The sequence below is a fragment of the Rissa tridactyla genome, chromosome 8, assembly GCF_028500815.1.
Source record: "Rissa tridactyla isolate bRisTri1 chromosome 8, bRisTri1.patW.cur.20221130, whole genome shotgun sequence".
Taxonomy (NCBI): Eukaryota; Metazoa; Chordata; class Aves; order Charadriiformes; family Laridae; genus Rissa; species Rissa tridactyla.
In genome coordinates this window covers 5,705,497-5,728,015 of record NC_071473.1, presented here as the reverse complement: position 1 = coordinate 5,728,015, position 22,519 = coordinate 5,705,497, and the positions used below count along the sequence as shown (strand labels likewise).

General features: G+C 42.4%; 1 protein-coding gene across 5 annotated transcripts; it reads right to left on the bottom strand.

The window, feature by feature from the left end:
- Positions 1-933: 933 nt before the first annotated feature.
- On the bottom strand, positions 934-22,205 carry PRPSAP2 (phosphoribosyl pyrophosphate synthetase associated protein 2). 5 transcript variants are annotated; one of them, XM_054212552.1, is made up of 13 exons: positions 19,044-22,197; positions 17,812-17,856; positions 14,072-17,250; positions 13,307-13,457; positions 12,122-12,174; positions 11,929-11,995; positions 10,846-11,018; positions 9,748-9,863; positions 6,151-6,206; positions 3,669-3,817; positions 2,867-2,937; positions 2,175-2,321; positions 934-1,652 (listed from the first exon to the last, which is right to left on the bottom strand). In XM_054212552.1, the coding sequence occupies exons 4-13, from the start codon at positions 13,423-13,425 to the stop codon at positions 1,494-1,496; spliced, it is 1,110 nt and encodes a 369-aa protein (XP_054068527.1). In that variant the 5' UTR covers positions 13,426-13,457; positions 14,072-17,250; positions 17,812-17,856; positions 19,044-22,197; the 3' UTR covers positions 934-1,493. The 5 variants fall into 5 exon arrangements, with proteins under 5 accessions (XP_054068527.1, XP_054068525.1, XP_054068524.1 ...); XM_054212550.1 differs by having other exon boundaries at positions 17,812-22,205; XM_054212549.1 differs by having other exon boundaries at positions 14,072-14,191; positions 16,622-22,175.
- Between the last annotated feature and the right edge of the window lie 314 nt (positions 22,206-22,519).

Sequence of the window (22,519 nt, the reverse complement as noted above, 5' to 3'; positions counted from 1 at the left end):
TGCCGATCTTTCAGCAATACGTAGGTCTTCTAGCCACAGTCCAGGCCTCCATTGCGCCCAGCACTGTGCCAAGACAGACAAGGGAAGGAAAAAAACTCTGGTTTTATCCTTAAAAACGAACAAACCTTCCAAAGCCCTTGGAAGTTTGTCTCAAGCGGAGAGAAATGGTGTCAACAAAGGTTAGTTTTCACTTCTGGTTTTGAACATGCCAAAAGTTTTATTTTATACTTATTTGTAGGACATTCTGATGGAGCGAGATTAGAGCAAACCCCTAAATGCTCATTAATTCCACCCCCGTTTTTCCTGCAGCAGGTCTGTGAGACTGGACGCTGAGTGTGGCAGCTGGCCGGCCAGTCCACCCACACGTCCCTAAGGTTGAGAAAACGAACCTGAACGAATTAAGCTCTGCACTACGGCCGTACTTTTTACCACATCCACGCATTCAGGCCAGGCTACAAACCTCTGAAAAAACAGTTTAGCTGTGATGAGATGATTGGGGTTTTACCAGCCCCCAACAATATTCCCAAATTCTCCCAAGTCCCTGTTGTTCCCCAACATCCAGCCATAGATTTAGCTCCCTCCCACATTCCCCAAAGCAAACTAACTGCCAAATTATAAGCAATTTCAAAACCTTTGTGATAAGCACCTGCAAGCGGATGGTGAAAGGTTTGATTTTGCGTTTTACAAACGACAATCAGTATCAGTATTGGGAAAAGCAGCCTCTCCTCCTCGTCTGCAGGTGTTTCACTGTAACAACAAGCAAAATGCATGTTACTCCCCTTACTGCCAGCAAGCCTGAATCCTGTTCATATTCCAAAGCAACACATTAGCATAAAAGAATCAATTCACCTCTTGATTTCTCTCAGTAAGGTAATACCTGCCCATCATTTTTACGGGGACACGCTGCAGAAGACAAGTGACTGGTACACGAACTTTTTTAGAAAGCTCACGCAAAACAAGTCTTTATTCTTCATCGCAGAAAATAAATACAGGTGCATATTTCATATGCTTTTCTATAAAAGCACTCCTACAAAATCACTTAACTGCATACAACAGTACAACCTTTTTGGCTTTTAAAATGCAAATATTATACAGTCACTTCATTTTATTATCTTTTAAAGCACTTGCAGCAAGCAGCTTTGGAAAAGGAATGCTTAATTTAGAAGCCAAATTCTTGCCTCAAGTGTTTTGTGGGTTTTTTGTTTTGTTGTTGGGGGGTTTTTTTGTTGTTGGTTTTTTTTTTTTAATGTATATAGTGCAACTAACCTAAAAGCAACTAGAACAGTTTTTTGTAAAATGTTTATTCCCCACCCACCCCACCCCAAAAGACAAAACCCTGCAAAGAAAAACACAACTCTTAAAAACCGTTCTACCTTAAACCAAGAGAAAACAAAAAGTGGCTCAATAGAAATATTAAGGTAAGCATGACGCTTCACAGCTCATTATCTGTTTGCTTCCAGTTTGGCCCGGGTGCTTCTTTCAAATAAAAAGCATTAATCATCCAGTCCTATATTTCTGAAAAGGTACGACATGGACTCCCCGTTATGGATCCTGCGAATGGCTTCTGAGAGGATCATGCTGATGTCCACAGTCTTGATTTTAGGACACTGGAGTTTTTGTATTTCATGTGGAATTGTATTTGTAACAACCACCTACAGAAAGAAAAAATGATCAGAAATACATGGCTCCATTATGTTTTCCACCTCCCATACCAGAACTGCGACAGGGAATGTCCACCCACCAGATCCTATGAAACCACCCTTGGTGATAAAAGAACGAGATTTTACATTACTGTCAGGGTCAAAATCTTAGGAAATGCCATGCATTGCTATAGGATTGCACGTATCCATGGATACTAATGGCACTGTCCATCCTCCCTTTCGTTCTGCCACGGGTACAAAGGAAGGTACGAAAATATTCCCCATGCTGAAGGCAAAAGTCTGCTAGTACCGGCAGTCCTTCATCTCACTACTTCCCTAGTTTCCCATTGCTATAGTTTAGAGATGCGTAGATGCTACTATTCCAGCAGACAACTCCACGGTAAGAAAGCCTGTACCCAGAAACCTCCCAGCTAAATTCTTAATGGCAGCATATTTTAAGAATCAAGTCAGGAGAAAATTCCTTGCTTAAAAAACCCCAAATCATTTGATTAGAAATTTAGAATCCCTACTTACTTCATCGATTGCAGATTCCTCGATCAGCCTGGGAGCATCTGATGATAACAGGCCATGTGTGGCCATCACAAAGATCTTATAAGCCCCCCTTTCCTTGAGGGTCTCAGCTGCAGCAAGAAAGCTGTCAACGTCATCTATAATGTCATCCTGTCAAAGTAAGATCACATCAGTGGAGATTCACTGTGTCCTCAGACAGATCAACAAGGCACACTCAGATTGACATTACCTCTTTTTCAAGTATAAAAATTTACAGACAACACAAAACGGACATTTTTATAAATGCTCGTCTGCCCTCTAACCTAGCCAAACACAACTCAAATGGAAAAAGCCTTCTCGGATCCGATTCCCAGATCCAAACCAAGCTGGAAGGGCCTGGGGCAGCAGCGTCCAACTCCTGTAACTTGTAACTCCTTTAACACCTCACCTTCAGAGGCAAGCACTTAAATCAGAATTCTATCTGGCCTAATCATGGAAACAAGGTCCAAATGCTGCTTTTCAGCATGGATCACTTCATAGCTCACAGAGTCAGCTTCAGTAAGTGTGCAGAATACTGCCTCATGGTATAAAAAGTGCAGTATCAAAAGCCCACCATCACCCAAACTTTAGTTGGTGACACAGCAGAAAATCTACTTGATTTCTGCAACTTGAACATATTTAATGTAATTTATCAAAAGCTATGGCATCTCACTTACCACGATGATAGCTATTCTTCCTCCTACGTCTCCAACAACTGTGATGGGCGGTTTTTCCTTGGGAATCAGCACTGATTAATGGCAAATTTTTTTAGAAGCGGAGAAAGGAGAAAGAAAGAAAAAGTTTATACAATTTACGTCAAGTGTGGAAATGTCTGTTTGGCATGGGTCATCACTGTTACAGAGAGAAGTGAAGCAACAACTATTTCAACCATGACAGCATTACTGTGAAAAAAACCAGCAGGATTTCAATACATAATTATTTTTCTTAAGCTTAGCCAAAGTATTAACTACATTCATTTCCACCCAAATTCTTAACCAATTCAATCAATTCTTAATTTTAGTACAGAGAACAGAGTGGCTTGCAGACACAACCAGTTCAATCACCCTGCTGAGATCCAAGCTCGGTTTATACAATGAAGTTTTGCCGATGCAGCTATAGATGACATCCACCTTCAGCAAGGCTACTCTGTCAAGGCCCATGACACAGAGCTACACTCAAAGCCGGTGTCAGCTCAGCTTATTAGCTCTGTCCCCCAGAAAAATTCCAACAGAAAAAGTAAACGGGAAAAAAGTGGAGCCTTTCTTCCAGGGGTTCTTCTGTCTACCTGTAATGACACAGCCCCTCCTACACAGGGGACAGACCTCATGTACAACCTGGCACTAAAACCACAGATGAAGGGCACCAAAAAGAAATCTTTTTTTCCCCCATGCTCCTTTTTGATAGTCCATCACTTCCAGCCCTATCCCCCAAACCCACAAAAGATGATAGGTAAACACTTTCACACACAAACTTACTTACTGGGTATCTCCAAACTGGGGTGAATAGCAGCTACATTTTTGGCTGTAGGTGGTGAGTGTCGACCATCCACCATGTCAGACTCAGCATCTTGAGCTTCTCCATGAATCACAGCAATTCCCAACCGTAAGCGCTCAGCAAATGATTGTGCTCTGTAGGGAAAGGGTTAAAAAAAACAGAAATATATTCAATTTAAAAATTTCCATTTTAGTTCTAAAGTTTCAGAGGAAAAATTGAATGATTGTAAAATTTTAGGAAAACACACAGAAGAAAACACTTGTCCCTTAGCATCTTTTCACCAGGCTTGCAAGAGTCAGAATAATCTTGAAAGTACCCATACTGGCCTTGAAGCAACAGGATAAATGCTGCAAGTCACAGAATTCTGATATCTCCCTTCTGTTTTGCCCAACAGTCATAAAAATATTTCTTAGCCTTCAGCACTCTTGAGATCTCATGCTTTGCCAGGTCCCATCTAACAGTAACCAAGAATAGCCTAGATGTCTGGATTGTCTATGTTTAATAGGAAAAAAAATATTCACATGAAAAGAGAAAACAAGTGTTCATCTATTTATTTTTAGCAAGATGTGCTCTAAATAAGACAATATCCCTGACCTTCTGACCTTAGATATCCTACAGAAGAGAGAATCCAGACAATCATTTTGCCTGTCAAACCACACTTCAAAGTTAAACAGTCTGGATTTTTGCAAGCTTACAAAAAGTTTCCTCACCATGCAATATTCCATCGACTAAAATTAGAGATTTATGTAAAGAAGTGTAAAGTGAGCTGGGGCAGTGGGGAAAGCAGAGAGTCAGTAATTTCACAGACAGTGCTTGTGTCTCAGATACTGGTGGCAGCAAGTAAAAATTAGCAGATTGATCCTAGCTCACCTCGCACACCCAAGAGTTCGGTGCCTAGCCTGAGCCAGTCATCTACTCTCCTTCTGGTCAAAGTGAGCCTGGCACGTCCAAAGTGAGTCACTTTGCTCTAACCTTAGCATCTAAGACCTGTGTCCTGAATGACCTCCTTTACGCTTAAGCCTTGTTTCACTACCCAAACAACCAGAAGTCCAGAGAATAATTTTCCCATTGTGATGCTCTATTTAATTAAAAATGAAGAATCTTCTGCCCTGTGGTTATCATAGTTAGGATATTTTTCCAAGTAGTTAACTACAGATAAATTATGATTCCAAACATTAAGAGTTATGACTTAGAAGCCATAATCCTATCAACAAAACAATAATAATTACTTTAAAATGCAATATTAAACTGAATAAAGTACAAAGTAACAGTAACATGATTCATTTATTTTCCAGTGAGCTCAGAAACCACAGAAACATTCTGAACTCCGTCAAGCAAAGGTTCTCTTCCACACATAGACACTCATCTGAAAAGTGTTCTCCTCAATTAGGCTGAAGCATTCAATCACCCTTTTCCAAATACAATGTACCTGCTCAGATACTGCTCTTCAGATGTACATATGAAGAAGCGAAACAATACAGCTTTGGGATCCTCTCCTACACAAATCAGTTATGTGTGCAACTTATCTGCCTGATTAGTTAAAGGTATGCATGACTATTTGCTGGCATGCACAATTACTTGACGAGCATGAAAATGGTTCAACAAATGCCTACTCCCAAGAGGCAATACTGACACCAAGTAAAAGAAATGGTCAAAGACAAGCAAATGTAATGTAACTGGCCCAAACAGAAGAAATCACATATAAAGTACTGCTGGAAAACAAAGATGACAAAAGTTGTTCCCTTCACCATACTTGTACAAATTAAAGCATTTCTGATTTGCTATATAAAATAGCAAAAAACTGTCTTACAATGAATATCATGATTCATTGGCATGAAAGTCGAGGTAACTTTTCAACAAATTATTAGTTTGTCACCACAGCAAATACAGTGTCTCTTAAACCATCCACCAACTCTTACACCACCTGCTGAGAGCAGTGTAATTCCAAACAGTTTAAGAATAATCAACCAAAAAGATTCACGGATTAAGAACAGTCATTCAGCCAACAAGGACTTCACAATGAAAATCATCTCAAACATCAAACCCTGTTTCACCATGCTCGATGCTAAGCCATCTGTATTTAGGAACTGATCAACCATGTTTGAAGTTATGACCACGTTAAGTAATTACTCTGGATTAATGGTGCTATACATCCAGGCATTGTTCCCCATTTACAGCAGGAAATTTAAAATGTAAATGCACACAAATATAATGTGATTAAATACCTTCTTTATCCTAAGCACTGTATGGATTTACCTCATCCTTTTATTTGTTTGGTTTTTACTCTCCTTAGATTTATTATGATTATAGAGATGATGTAAAAACTACACATCTGACAGTTGTAGAATTGGGAGGGATTTAAAGGCTGCATCTTTTAATTATTGGATACCTGTCCTTCACTTGATCTTAAGAACAAAATCACAATAGAGATTTCCTGCTCTAACACAAGAGAGCAGATCTTACCCACCTCTTTGCAGATGCAGGTGATTTGGCCACAATTACAGCATTCCTGTAGTCTGGTATCTGTAGTAAATAACAGATAGCAATGTCTACTTCATATCTTTTGACAAATTTAAACTCAGTAAGAATCAGAGAACTTTATTTTGCCAGAATTTTAAGCATTGAACATTTTACCTAACGTAAGAAAGCAACCTCAAGAATCCATGGTACACGATCGGAGTTCACAGCTCAGTAAAAACAGGTATTTAGAAAATTCAGATTTGAACTTAAAACTGTACTTTTCATAAACACCATGTTATATTACAGATTACACAAAAGTTACTGCTTTAGAAGAACATCAGGGTTACACAGACAAATGTTAAAAGAAACAGAAAACCATCAAAATTAAAGTTTCCTGTTCAACTTAAATTGTCCTGTGTGTACACATGGCAGTCTTTAATCACTTGAAAACATAGAATTTCATCAATTTCCTACTTTTAGGGGTTGATTTTCAGAGTACACTAAAAATAAGTAACGCCTCTCTATCACATCATACTGACTCTTTGTACGGACCATCAAAAAGGACAAAAATTCTGCATTCACTGCACTGATCCTGGAGTCACAGTCTAATACTGCTGCCAACTGTCTTCTATGCACTAGAGGATGCTGCTGCAAATGCCAACAGCAGCAAAGTTGCTGCAAACTTGCAGCAAACACCAAGAAGACTGGGTTTCATTTCAAGGTGTGATGGGTACATCAGTCAGTCTTCACATGCACAGCCTACTCCAAAGTCTGCTGCCTCTGCCCTGCCCCATTCTCATAACTGGCTTTTCACTCCAGACTCCTCCTCTTCATTTAGCCAACATTTCAGTCCCCATCTCTCAAAAGTTTCTTATCCTAGTCTCCATTTTCCCTGCAAACAGTGACTCCACATCAGACGCATCTTCCCTTGTCCACATCTTCTCGAGCATTCCACCATTTGCACTTCCAGTCCTCCTTTCCAACAGCAGTTTATGCTCCCTCGAAGATCTCATCTTACGCCCTTCCTTGCAAACTTTCTTTACCGTGCTGCCCCAGGACGATCTGTCTGCAGCACACAGAGAACCTGTCTGTCCTTCTACCAGTTGCCATAACAATAGTCCACAACCACACTCAGTTGTAATAGCAAAAGCAGATCCAATCCTCAGAATCCCAGTATTAAGGGATGGAAGACTGATTACTAAATACCTGGAAATTGATCTGTTAAAGTTGTAACTTCACAACTTTGGGGAGATGACACACCCTGACGTGCAGTTCATCACTTTGCTGTCAGATGTCAAATATGAGTTCCAGAACATAGAAATACTTGGGTTTTTTCAAACACAAGCAAGGTAAGTTCTGCCACAATCTTATCCTCAAACATACAAACCACGCTGGATGAATATTTGCAAAAGCACTCTACCTGAAATAGGCATGGGAAATCAAAAATTAAGTTCTAAATTTGGGCATGGGCCTAACCAACTGAAAACAAGAACTTTTCTGAAGACATGTCAGGCAATGTTAATAATCCATAATGCTACTAACTCCACCTATAATACTGGGAATTCAGCATGTTCTGTCCTTTACAAACACATAGTTATACAACAGGCTACGAAGATTAACATGATGGAAGGTATGGACAAGGCAGGGCCTGTCACTTGACATAATAAAGGCTTTGATCTTGTTCAAACATCGTTGCCTCATTCCTCCCCTGCCAAAATATCAAATTTGCTCTCAGCTTTTTAAAAATGAAGTCAGAAAGCCAGAAATGCCATCCAAAAGATCGTTACAAGGAGTTGTTGATGTCTTACTAAGAGCTACGTCACTCTTAAGATTAACATGTATGCATAGGAAAGTGGAAAGACACTAAGCATTGAACATTTGCTAAGCACACAAAGGAAAATGACCAAATATTTTGAAACTATGTTAATTTCACTGACTGGACTGTCTTCATCCCAGAACACCAAGTAATTCTCTTCACACTAATGCATAAATTCCCGACAGGGAACAACTACAAGCCCTCATCCTCTTAACTTTCAGTTAAATGCTTTTTAAGTGATCTCCATTCTTAACAACGTGGACTGTGTTTCACGCTACCCAATATACGCCATCACAACTCCCATTTGAAACATTTTTCATGCTTTGGCATTCACAATGCAGAATATACAGCAAACTGCTGCCACCAGGAACTTGAGATGAATACTAAATTCTTCCTGAGCAGCGCTGGATGAAACTTTTAAGAAAAGATACTATAAATGACCTGGGTGGTGAAGGTACATGCCAATATAGATCCCATGTGATCAGATACATTCAGTCAATTCTAGTTTTAGAAAGTCACCTCACAGAAAAGGAAACGAAGAAATGAAAAACTAAAAGTATCTTCTAAGACCATTCTACACATACTTCAGCAGATCCCTACAAATGTCCATTTGTTAGACCACAGGCAGCAGTACCAGACTCAAAGCTGCAACAATTTTTGTAAATCCCTAAGAGCTCCTGTATCACCATGTGCTTCAATGTTCAAGCAACATCACAGGCCCAACTTGTCTTGTTCCCCATATTTGGTTTTCTCTTTCTGGCTTTCTGCTTTTTTTTTTCTTTTTTAACTTATGAAGTGCTTATCATGTACAATACTTCTCTCCTGGTATACAAGATGAATAACTGTGGCAAAGCCAGAGCCTGGAGTTTTGTTCTATAGTCCTCTTTGACTCTATTACCAAATGAAATGATAATGATAGATTTAAATGGTGACTGATTCCCCAAACCTATTTTAACACTGTCATAACTAAATCACACTGGTTCGGTTTTGAGTATTTTTTGTTGGGTTGTTTGGTTTTTTTGGGTTTGTTTTTTTTTTTTTAATTGAGGCACTCATATCTCTATAAAAAGAAATAGCTTGGATTCAAAAGTAAGAGTGAGATAAACCTTCTCTCTCACAAGGAAGAAAGCATTTAGTCAGAGGCATAATATTCATCTTATACCTACAATTATCATTTGCACAATTCATATATACTAATCTACCAGCAGCACTTCTCAAAGCACTTATAAAAATAAGATGGAGAAATGGACACATAGAACATCAGAAGTTAAGCTCCTCATGTCAAGACATGCTGAACAAACAGCAGGTGAAGATTTCCACACAAGACGTCATCTGTTCTTCCTTTCAGAGCATGATCAATAGGCTCTGTTCACAATTTAACTTCCAAAGTGTTTTCATAATGTGATATAAATTACACCTACACAAGCAGTCCATCCTATAAATGTCAAGGAAATTGGAAATAGGAAAGGAAGAGGATAACAAGAGGAAGAAAATCCTCTTTTTAAAAAAAAACAAGCAAAACACTAGTTATGGCAATATACCTACGAAGACAGAACAGCATCACCGCATGGGTAAGAAAACGCCAGCTCTTTGTGAAAGGAAAACTTAAGGCCATGGAGAAGAAAAGAACCAACTGTCCCAACATCACGCCCCCTGCCCCAACATGACCTATCCCCCTTTAAAATTATGTTTGAAGAGTTAGTCTTTTCAAAGGAATTTGTTTCAGAAGCCTTGAGACGTGACAAAAAATAATTTAAAAAAGAAACTGTAATAGCAGGCCTTTCTCACCTCTTCTTGGATGTACTGTAGTAAAAATGGAGATGCTCTCAAGTTATCAACTGGAATATTGAAGAAGCCCTGTATTTCCTTCTGATGTAAATCCATGGTAATAAGATGAGTTAGTCCTTTAAAAAAAAAATAGAGACATACACAGAAGCACAATCAAGAAAAGTAAGAGAGAATAACACACACACTCTTTAGTCTGATAGTAAGTTTAGCTTAAGTTTGTCTAGAACAAAATCTCTAAGCTGCATTAGAACAAGAACAGTATACTTAGTGAAAAGTACACAGCATATTAACTAATATCCCTCTTAGGTACACCAGCATTATCATGTTTCGAGATTTTTACAGTATCCTTTTAAAAAGAACCTCAGAACACTCTACATAATTGACTCAGTAGTGCCACACTGAGGCGGGTATGATCTTTCTCCATTTGACATGTGACAAAATGGAAACACTAATAAGATAAATTGTCCTATGCCACATAGCAAGACCCTGGCACAGATAACATTAGAGTTCTGAACTCCTGAAAAATGGGCTCAAATTCTAATCATCAAAACACTTCTCTCAAAATAAGAAATCAGATCACGCTTTGTTCATTGTAACTGCCCATTTTTCCCAGGGACAGGAGGAAAAAGACAGAAGAAGAAAAGAAAATGTGTTGAAGGCTGTGAAAATTAATAATCTCATTCTCCCACATCATCTCAAATGCCAAGGACAGCTACAAAGTGCATTCATCCAATAGGTAAAAATCAGGCTAGAAATGAAAAAGCGCAACCGTTCAAGAGTGCTGGAAAGGCAAGGAACTGTACTATGAGAGATGGATACCATGGTCCAAACCAGCCGAGTCCAGTAGACTTCATCTTGCCAGCTCAGTAGGACACAACACAAAATGGCTGTTACAAGTTTTTTTTTTTTTTTTATGAAGTCATCATTTGGAAACATTTCTAATTACATTCTCCTTTCTATGTGGGTTTTAAACTCACAAAAAACTCAGCAGTTATTTTTAAACAAAGTCCCAACTTGTGCACAGACCTCTCTAAACCTGAAAGCTGACAGCAGGAGCCCCCATTGCCCTGATTATTTCATAACAGCCTGCATTCTTACCAGCTTTGCACATCATTGAAGCCAGTAATTTAGAGACAATGGAGCCTCTTTTCCTCATCTTGCACTGCTTGCTGTACGGGAAGTAAGGAATCACTCCAATAATGCTTTTGGCACAGGAGGTTTTACAAGCGTACACCATGATCAGGAGTTCCATGATCGTAGTATTCACGTCCCTGCAATAAGAAGTATCTATTTCTGTATCTTGTGCATAAAAATACTGTATTCAACACAATATTTATATCCACTCCAGGAACTTCACTCCAGGATAGCAGAGAGTATGGTGACCGAGCAATCTTCATTAAGAATCCAGCTGAGCACCTCAGGATGGCAAGTGCCCTGGACCCAGTATTTTAATTCTTCACTATAATTACACTTCAGTATTTTTTTCACTTGGCTACTTGGGCAATTCAGCAGGTTTTGTTATACCATGCTGCTGTAACAAAGTAGTCCATAATTTATCTCCAACATCTCTTTCTATTGCACACAAAACAAAATAAATGTATTTTTCAATATAGATCAGCTTTTCTAAGACTTTACAACATATTCCTCTATTGTTCAAGCCAACAGCAGGCTAAATATTTCACAATTACCATTTCTCTTCTGCCCTAAATTAAAAGATTGAGAGGGTATCTTTTTAGATGGTCATCAACTAAGAGACCTACTAAAGTCTTAGCATTTGTAAAGTTCTTTTCACGTTAAAAAAATAACTGTTTTATGAATCATGGGACACATTGCCTAGGATATGCTCTTCCTACATTTAGAATTTTGTAATGGTGCTGGAGACTGGTAGCTGGAAAGGAAAGAATTTAAAGAGAATGACGTAAGACAAAGAACGCAGAGACCCAGGGGAAAGTTTCATTGACATATTCACTGAAAATGAAAATAACAGAGGTTAGCTTATACTGAGGTTTTCTTTGTGCATATATCAAAAAAAACCATGAAACCACGCCAAAAAAACACAGAGAAGCCTCTATCTAAGCTTATTATACTGTATCATATACATAAAATGCGAATTAAAATTAAACCAGAAGCATTCCTTTGTCCATGTCAAAATGATAGCAGTGTCTTTAAACAGTTACTCACTTTGAAACTGTTTGGATGATAAATACATCCTTTCCTCTCACAGACTCCTGAATCTGCACTCTTGTTTCTGCCAAGAAGAGAAATATGTAATATTTGTAACAGCAAAACTCAACAGAGTCTAAGAAAAAAAGGGTAGCCAACACATGCACATCAAAGTTAGGTAACTTTCCAGTTTTACCAATTAAATGCTCACCTCTGTTTGGCTCTTGATAAACCTGAACCTTCCCCATCTCAACTCCTAAGCGCCTGCAGGAGCAGAAGAAAAGAAAAACAGAAGTCAATATGGGAAAACGAAGGGCTAAACAAATGCAAAGCCCATACAACACAACAGTTACTGAAAAGGCTGTATTTCATAGAAGAAAACCAAGAAAAGAAAACCCCAAACCATAAAACCAGTAATTATAGTGGAAACTTCTTAACAAAGCATCTACAATTTCCAGAAGCTGCACTGCAGGCTAAGCTGAACTCATTTTCAAGCCAAGCTCAGAAGAACAAACAACAGAAAAAAAACATGCTTGATACTAGATTATGTAACAATTTCTAATTTTTCATATATATTTCTATATACGTTATTTATGTTGCCATATATATGTATACACACATGGCAACACACACATGCACAACGCTTAAAAGCCCACTTTTAAATCATTCTATATAGAAAACATGTCAATGTAGAGGGAATAGGAAATATTAGCGAGCTCCATTCGATAAATAATGGTAGACTAATGACTGCTATGTTTATTTCACTTCAGTGAAAACCCCAATCACTAAAAGGAGACAAGCAAGTATGCTATGCGCTTAATGCCCAAGTCCTTATAATGCACAACTTCAGTTCCTTTGCACTCTCCTTTCTCCATCTAACTTTGGGTACCCAATCCTCAGGAAGAAACCCACAATGTGCAATACTCCTGGTAATGTTATGCATCCTAATACTGCTATAGCAGCATGGTAAAAATTTCCTTAAGTCATAAAAGCACTGCTGAAGCTATTCATGCATGTAAAGCTAAACAAATGTCCCCATCTAAAATATACACTGAACAGCAGCTTTGCCTTTCAAGAAAACTCCGCTACAAGAAGAATGAGAAAATGATGAAAACTTCTGCCATGATTATTTAACATTATCCAAATGTTGCTTTTCCTACATGTTCTCTACAACATACTGCAGTCAATCACAACCTGCCACCAAACAATTTAAACACAAGTTATTTTCCTTGTTATTGATCTGTTGAAACACACTGTGCAATACAGTACACTAGACCTTGTTGCACAATGTGACAGCTTTCCTAGGTAACTTTCCTTAAACAGAGAAGTCAGCCTTTAGGAAAGTCCCATCGTAACAACACCAAGATCCTCAGCTGCCCTGCAGGATTTTACTTACTCAGCAATCCTCTTCGACAGTTCCATGCACGACGAATTGGAATTAGCTGAAAACAGCACCAGTCCACCCTTGGTTATATTCATGATGGCCCCAATTTCAGTTGATGGCACACAAAACATCAAACCGAAGTTGTTTTTCCGCTTCTAAAAGACTACAAGAGATCAAAGGTCTGTTAAAACCACACCGTTAAAAACAAAAAAGAAACAAATTTTCTCTGTTTAGAAAGCAAAGAGTTTCCCATAAGCCTGAATTTTCCAGTATCCTTAATATTTCTTACCACCACTTTAATAGTACCACAAATACATCCTTACAGAACATTGTGACCCACAAGCCACACTGTCTACTGGCCTAGCTCAGCATACCTAATGAGATGGCACAAAGAAGGGGACTTCAGCCTGCCCTGCCTTCCTTCTCCTGCCCCCAAACTTTACATATCCTTCAGCAGAATGCCTCCCTGGAGGCCTTCAAAGATCCCCTAGACAACCTCCTAACTTCAACAGGTTTTTTTCCTTGGGTTTTTTTCTTATTTGAAATGTTTTCCTATGGCTATCATCTAGTAACACAGATTCTCTTTGCCATCAGCTTGTCCAGTTCATTTTCCAGAGCTGAGCAACGATTATTGCCTTTTTCAAGATCACAAAGCCAGTCAGAGGTAATATTGAGCTAAACAGAGCTCCTGGGTCCTGGCTCTAGTAAATTGCCTAGAAGAGCCTATTTCCATAGCTGCCTATCTTTTCATCGCTTTGCAATAAATTATAAACTTACAAATAAGGATGAAATGTAAGGAAGAGTTCAATAAAGCTGGTAGCTGTAAATAATGACCTCTCGCACAATGCATCCACTTGGTGAAGCAGTTGTTGGCATTCTTTGATACTAATATTTCTCCTGTGAAAACAGGAGAAAAATATCAAGAGGAAATCTATACAATTTTTCTTTCCAAATAAAGGCACAAACCACTAATTCGCCAAGGATTTGATGGGAATCCATCTTGACACTTTTTATTCTTCTGTGTAACATCACATTTTCATTACTTCTTCTAACATAACTTTTTGTTCAGGCAAGAAAAATAAAAAATCACATTGACCTGCAGCCACTGATAAACCAAAGTAGCATTCAACTGAAAAAGTACTGGGCTACAGCACTTCACTTCTGCTGTATAAATAGTCCAATCCTTCATCATCCACTTGAGCATTATGTAGGGGACTGAAAATATCAAATACGAGTGGCATAATTCAAAATAAAGTAAATAGAAGTTAGGATAAATCAACAACTTCTTTCCTGGAAAACTTCTCCCTGCTGAGAAACAGAATTATCTAAATGTCGCACGTAATCTCTTCCAAAAAATTCATGGTATATCAAGTACTCTGAAAGAGCACCTACAAGAAAAACAAGTTTTCATACTTAGAACAGCAGCTACGTAGCCCTCTAAAGAAACTCATTCAGCCCACTTTTGCAACTAGACTACTCTTGCTCAGTTTGACCTCGTCACAGAAACTGTACCTGGTTCACTCTCTATAGAGAGCCAAAGTCAAGTCAGGAACTTTCTAACAACAAATCTCTTCATGGAACATCTGTGCCATGCTCAACTGCTGTGAATGAAAACCTGCCTGGCATCAAAACTTCTGAACTGTGCAGAAAGAGAGCGCAAATAGCAGCAACTTCAATACCAGAATTTGGTCACCCAGCTGTTTTGACTCCGCTAGAACCTGGCGTGTCCCACTATACCACCAAAGCAATACCCCGTCCCTTTCAGCCTTTGCCTTCAAAGGGGAAGAATTTTTTTTTAAAATCCCAGAAGGCAGTATGGTTACAGACATCAAGTCTAAAGCTCAACTACATCCCTCCCAAACTAAGTACTCAACAATTTAAGGAGAACTAAAAACCTATTTCTTAGGTAGTGCTTCTTCCTTTGTTCTGCTCTACACTTACTCCCAGCTGTTAACTAACGGCCATCATCTGTCAAATATTCATAAGAGTGTTAAAGATACATCTTAAATCCAACAATGTGAGCATATACTAGAAACGCCTTTAGGTCTCTAAGAACACCTGAAAACACCCTGCTTGTGTGATTAGATAGAAACAACATAGCGACAACTTTCAGTGTTACTAAAAATATTCACATGGTGTTTCGAAGACACAGGGCTTTTTTTCCCCCCCAACTGTGTTACCTTCTTCTCCATGGACTAGGGAAATGAGGAGAGTTAAGAGATCTGCTGAAAGACAAGAGTTGTTGGTTCCCGATTACTGTTCAGGGTGCATTTTACACCACAATAAGATACTAATATATTCACAAGCAACACTGAACATAGCTCTCCACATAGCCACGTCAAGGACTTTCTTGCAGATGTACTTCAGCAGCAACAAGTGGACTACAGGTGCATGTGGTGGAGAGGGAAGTTGCATTTGTAGAGTAATATTGATGTATCAGCCTTGAAAGGTGTTGGGATGACACAAGCTCACAAAACTTTATTAGATGTGTAAAGACATGACTCCACAAGGGTACATGGGACCATAACCCTCTGGCTTGAGGTGGACTTATCTTCCAAGACTGCATCAGATTTGGGAGAACACATGCAGCACAGAGTAGGCTGCAGCCCACAAAGTCCCACCCTTTCTTTTGGGCTGCACACAATTACACAGACGCATCATGATGAACACAACAATTACTGGACTGCATACACATGACGCCCTGCTCCCACTGGCTTTACACCTCCATGAACTGAGCATGTCCACACAGAAAGCAACAGAGGCAAGAATAACTGTATGGGATAACCATGGTGCTAAAGAATTGAGGGAGGAGAGGGGAAACTGAACCCTCTCTCCCATCTCCCCACAGGCAACTTCCCTGGCCCAGAAGGGCCCTCCATACTAACCCGAGCTAAACAGCTGAAGGTCGACCCTTCCACCCCACACCTCCCTACAGTCCTTCAGCTGCTCCAGGTGGGTTACACACGCCCTGGGGAGGGGAAGCCCGCCCAGGCACCCCAGGGTACCTGAGGATCCCTTCCCTCCTCCCAGGGGAGAGGCCTGGGCACGCCGCAGCCCTCAGCGTGGAAGCGAGCACGCCGCTCCCCTTCACCTGCCGGGCTGGCGGAGGGCGAGGAGCCCCCGGCAGTTCAGGAAAGGGGCCGCCCAGGAGAGGGCCCCCCTTCCACAGGGCCACTCAGGGGAGGGCGACGAAGCCCCTTCCTCAGGTGGCGGCACCCTGTGTGGGGAAAGGGAGAGGGCGCTGGGGAAGGGGGGATGTCCTGCCCTTACACAGCCGGCTTGGAAGTGGGCTGAGCGGGCGGGCCTGCCCCTTTCTGAAGGCCTTACCTGCCGGCTCCGGCCCCCCGGCCCCGGGAGAAGGCAGCCCGGCCGGAGGGGAGGGGGAGAGGCAGAGGCAGCGGCGGAGCTCAGCCCCTCCGGTTGTCCGCTGGCAAGATGGCGGCGCCGCGCGAGGGAGGGAGGGAGGGAGGGAGGGGAAGGGAGGGCGCGCGAGGGGCGGGCGCGCGGCGACGCCCTCTCCCCCCCCCCCCTTCCCGCCCCGTCCTCGCGGCGCGGCTGAGGGGAGCCGCCGCCGGCGCCATTTTACCCCCGCGATGCTGGGGGGGACCTGGGGCGGGGGGCGATACTTGAGGACCCCAGTACCGAGGCCGGATTTCAGCTTCCCCCACCACGACCCCCCCTCAAAAAAAAAAAAAAAAAGTGAGCGCGATGGGTGGGTAACGGCGCCCACGAGGGTTGTAAGAGCTCCCATGTAAAGGGGGAGCAGATAAACCAGCAGATGTCCACACGGTGCCAGGTTTGGGAGCTCCCGCACCTGCATCCCTGTCAGAGGGACAGACGGACGGCCACCATGCTGCTCTGGGCACCACCACCACAGCTGTGCGTCCTCGACATCCTTGCCAGGCACTCGGCTTTTGCCATCGGATCAAGCAGTGTTTGTAGAGAAGGAAGCTTTTCTGGAAAGTAAATAAAAGAAAAAAACGAAACAGCCAAAACAATTAGTGGTGTCTCAGTTCCCTTATACTGTCAAGAGCATATGCTATTTGTCCGGAGTCCCCTATCGGGGCCCTCCTTGCAATGTCCACTTTAACTTATGCACGAAGATGCATTTGGCATCTGCAAGGTGCTGATTTTAGTCACCCTCTAAAGCCCAGTTTTATCACAGGACAGCAACCGTGACAAAAAGTTGTGTCCTTTCACTGCTTTGACAAAGGTACAGCCATCCTGCACAGATTCAGGAGGATGAAGGTCTTGCCAGGGCTCCCCCTCTAAGTAAATAAACAAGTACCACGTTTTCCGGCTAGCTAGAAGCTCTTTTAAAGTACACTTTTCAGTATGCCCAAGATCAACAGCATTTTATGGATCGGACTTTTAGCATAAAGGTACAAATCAGGTTGTTTCTGCTGCAGCTTTTCCTCACAAAAAAGCAATTAAACTTAATTATTGCTGGACCACGGGGTGCATTGGAGCAAAGCCTTGAGCACCCCAGCAGATACTTCTGTCTGTGCTGGCCTTACCGTGAAAGGGGAAGAAAAGCTGTCGGGACTGCTCATCAAATGTGCCTGCAAAAGGATGACATTTAGATTCATATTTTGAAACTGCAGTTTCTGCCATTATGAGCTGTGTTTTCCAGTTCAAATACCCAGGGGCCAGCGTTTCCCCCCGTATTTCGCAACATCTGATTATTGCTTCTTGCATTCTGACACTCCATCAATTGTCTCCTTTCCCTCCCCAGCCCCTCTCTTTCAACAGACCCGGAGCTGGGGAAGGGAGAGCAATTTAACCTGGAGCCGCACAGCGGCTGCCAGATGTAGAGCTCTCCACTGGCAACGCTCACACAAAGCAAAGACATCTGTCTGAAATACACGAGCAGAGAGGCCATGGGCCTGTTTGTACCCTCACAGGGATGGTATCCTGCAGCAATGATCCTCTGCCTTTCCGAGGGTCTCTTCCAAATTACACTTAAGCATAAGAGAATAGAAGTCTCCTACCACCTCTGTTCAGTCTGTATTTTTTCTGCTTACAGGCTGGTGCTTCCACAGTTGATTCAGAGTCATTGACCCTAGTACATTCCGGTTTTGGTTTGTTTTGGGGATTTTAGGACAAAGGGGAAGTGGGTTTTGAGCTTTTTGTTCGCCTCTTCACAGAGCGGCAGAGATTTCTCCCTCAGCATCAGCGTTCATCACAGGATTTCACCACAGGCTGGTATGGCAGAGCAGTTTAAGGCAGAACAGCTAGAAACAACACATGGTGAAGCACTGACCCATAATGCAATTAGCAGCCTTCCCCAGAAGCATTTTTCAATACCCCAGGGCACCCAGAATTTGCTGACTATTTGATTCATGCTGCCCCAAATTCCTGACATCGCTTAAGCAAACCACAGGACCAGGAACAGAAAGATTTTGTCTTCTGATCCTTTTTATAAGGCTACTGCCTTTGTTTTCTTAGAGCAAATCAATTTATTTCCCCGCCTCTGTTTTCCTGGTCAGAGGAATGCAAGTTTAAAGCTCAGCTCCCAGGGGGGAGAGATTTGTTAATTTTACAATATGCTATCCAAATGCTAAGAGTTTAACAAATAGTTGCTGCAAAACGAGCACCCGGATTTTGTTTCATTTATTCCATTAGCAGTCATCTAAGGAATTCTGAAAAACTGCTGGGTGTGAATACACCGACTTGCAGAGATTTGTTGTTCTTAATCCAGATGCAACCCTGGCAAGCAGAGATGTGAGAAAAAAAAAAACCAACAAACCAGCCAAGGTGAAGGGCACTGCTCATCCAGTGCTGGGCAGGACGACAGCCTGCATCCATCACCTGAGAAAAGACAAACGCTACTGTCATCCAATCTCCTGAGCTCCATCCATCACTGCTCAGCCAGGTTGGCTTTTTTCCTTTTGTTTTGGGGTTGGTTTTTTTTTTTTTTTGAAAAAAATTGGATGTTAAAACTCACCTACCAAACCACCTGACAGCGAGAATTATCAGACATGGTACACCAAAGAAAACTTTTGATTTGAGCCTAACAGAGCACTGTGAATAGTTTTGATCTCTACCAGCAGTTGGTCCTACGACGCATCCCAAAAGCGTCCTCTACCCTACACAGCCCCTCTGAGCCCACTGGGAGGTTCTGCGGCACACAGGCACCTCCGCACTGAGCACAGCCTCAAGGCCACCACCTCCTGCCCCTGCCTTCAGCTTTGCTGCCTTGGGAGAGACTGCGTCGGATTTCCAGAAGATGCTGGCTTAGATATTACCCAGCTAGGGAGGCAGAATTCAAAACGGCTATAAATGCATTTCTGAATCAAGGGAAAGAAGAGTAATTTTGTCATTTCTTAGGAGTGGTCTGGAAAATAGAATTCCCTACATCTGGGAGCCAAAGTGCCTTAAAAAGGCCCCGGAGCAAACAACATGTCTTATCTATGTGAAGGGCTATGTAAGTAGAGAGCCCTCTGTTATTGTTTTATCAAATATTACTGCCTAGCCATGGCTTGTCTGTCTGCAGGAAACAGGCACTGACTCATTTTGTTACAGCCCTGTTCCTCCTGAGTCACAAAGCTTTGACTGAAAGACTCACTGGGTTCAGTTTGTTTTCCTGTTTCTAACCATGCTGTCAGTTCGGGGTCAGTCTGCAATGACTAACAGATCTGCTACATCAGCTTCAGCATGGGGTTATCTCCAACCAGCCTTCAAACACAGAGACAAGATGCTTGTTGGAATACACAGCATTTAACAGATCACTGGACAGACAAATGTCTCAAGCTGGATGAGAGGGCGAGGGTTCGAACAAACATTGCCCTGAAACAAGAACCAGCAGTAGCACCTTTCGTTTTGTTCGCAGATTCTCTTTGCTTTGCTGTGTTTGTGTGCAGCTCTGTCCTGCAAAGTCTGCGTAACATCCAGTTAACATCTATCACCTTCTGTTTACAGATGTGGTTTGCCCGTCGAGTCGCATTTAGAGAAAAGCAGTTGAATGGGGCAGTGAAGTCATGTCATTTCAAGGACTTTGAACAGGTACACAGTGAGTGCCAAGCAACCTGTTCCTCTCCGTCCTACCTACTGGGTCCTAGCCTGACTTGCCAGTTACTGCCCTAAGCTACAGCTCCTCTACAAACAGAAAGCGCTCAAGTGTGCATCGTGCCCCATACAGGCATTTAGTGAACATACAGGAATGGCTTGAGTTAGTCACGTCACTACAGAGTGGGCTTGCAAATTGAAGCAGAATACCGTATGTGAGAAGATTCTGTGCTTTGCATACACAGCTGCACAGGGATAGACTGAGGGGTGTAAAGTAAGATGTGGCACCAACCCTACCCAGTACAGCTAAGCAGAAGCTGGGAGAGGTACAGGGAAGGACCAAAGTGCAACCAGCAAAGAGCACCCTGATCCCTTCTCAGTTTGGTGCCAATCAGGACTGACCCCAGATGGGCAATAGCAGGTTAACTCCAGTGCTGGGTGGGACCCTCACCTGGCTGCTACACCAGGAAAGGCTGGGGAGACCTGGGTAAGGCTTGGCCTGCACCACTTAATAATACTGTTACCAATAGCTCTCCTTCACACCAATACCAGTCCTCTAACTTGCCATATTGTTTCCTGCCTGATTTCAGCAAGCTCTGGAAGAGGTTCTGCTGTCAGACCTCTGTGTGCTGTCTTTTGCTTGAGCTTATCTAACAAGTCCATTACCCAAGAGTGGCACACAAAAATTTTACTCACCAGAAAAGTTTCACCAGAGGGAAGGCATAGGGACTGCTAGGTTTCACAGAGGCTTTTATTGTCTCGTTAAGTTCCCCTTAATGAAAACTTCCTCACCTGCTGCAGTCTCCCTCCCATTTGTTCGCACCCACCATCATGCTGCTGGTACTTTCAAAGCTCTCTCAGATCCCACTTCTCCCTCCCTCTTTCCTCTTAACTATTCTGAGCACAGTTTCTCTTTCCATACTCTTGTTCAGGTCCCAGGGAGAAAATACCTTGTCCTCTTGAGCTACTCCTGGACACATCTTCCTTGGCTGTTTTTCTCCCTGATGCCCCTGCAGCTTCTCCCAGCTCCAGAATTACCTGCTGTACTTTCTCCTCCAAAGCAAGGCAGCGACAGCTCTTGTTGAGATCCCTGACTTATGTGCTTGCTAAAACGGTGTAGAGCTGCCAGGCATAGCAATAATCCTCAGCTGTCGAGGACCTGCTGCGCGCTCCAGTTCACCCCAGGCTTTAACTCCTTGAGATTCTTGATGCATCTTCGTCTAAGATCCTGTCTTCATTACAGAAGCAGGTGTGTCACAAGACCCAGTTACACCATGGTTGTCCCTCAGCGTGGTTAAAACACCACAGTTATTTTCTCTTGCACTAAAGAAGTAAGAACATCTTACCATCCTGCTATACCCTAGTCTGACCAAAACGGTAACCCTGATCCAGTGCCATTTAGGCCTGTGACTGAATCAGGACAGGACACAACCAGGCTGTAACGGGATTCTGCCAATTCTCTTTCCAGCACACAGAGGTCTGTCATCCTGCATCCAAACTGGCCCCATGACATAATTCTTCCCATCTACACCAGCTAGTGAAGTATCACCGTCCCTTGCTACTTTCCTTGGAGGGCAGCTCTGGACCACAGCTCTGGCCAGCGCAGTTTCTGCACTCAGAAGGCACAGTCTGTGTCAAAACCTCTAGTCAAATATCACCTGCCAAGTCTTCCTGAGCTCTTCACCAAGATGTTTTGGTGATTCCATATTTACCTTGCCCAACACCAAAGTATTAACGACCTCATCAGACTGCTCACCCTGGTCTGCTAATTCATACCAAACACTCTATCAAAACTTGCTTATTCTCTCAGCTAAGGCTCCCCCGTGCACAGCCTGAACCCTGCACGCCCCAATGGCTCTGCTCATCTCAGCCCATCCCAGTTTGTAGGAGCGGGGCTGTCGGATCGGCCCCTCTGCGGAACCAATGAGGGCCTCACACCAGCGGGGCAGGGGGGTCAGCACCTTTCTCAATGACTGCAAATACTGCGGGGTTCAGGCTGTTCCACCCATCCGATCGCATCTGAAAGAGCCTTGAGAGCAAAGCTGCGTCAGAGGGGGGCACAGCTGCCAAAAGAGCCGTTCAACCTCTTTGGATTGTTTGCATGCCTTTGGAAAAAAAATTCCCTTCTTTTTTTTCATTCAAGCTTTTCTAGATAAGCGCATGACAAACGCAAGTGTCAGAGAGAATGAACAGCCTGCCTCCTAGTTGGGAATGAGG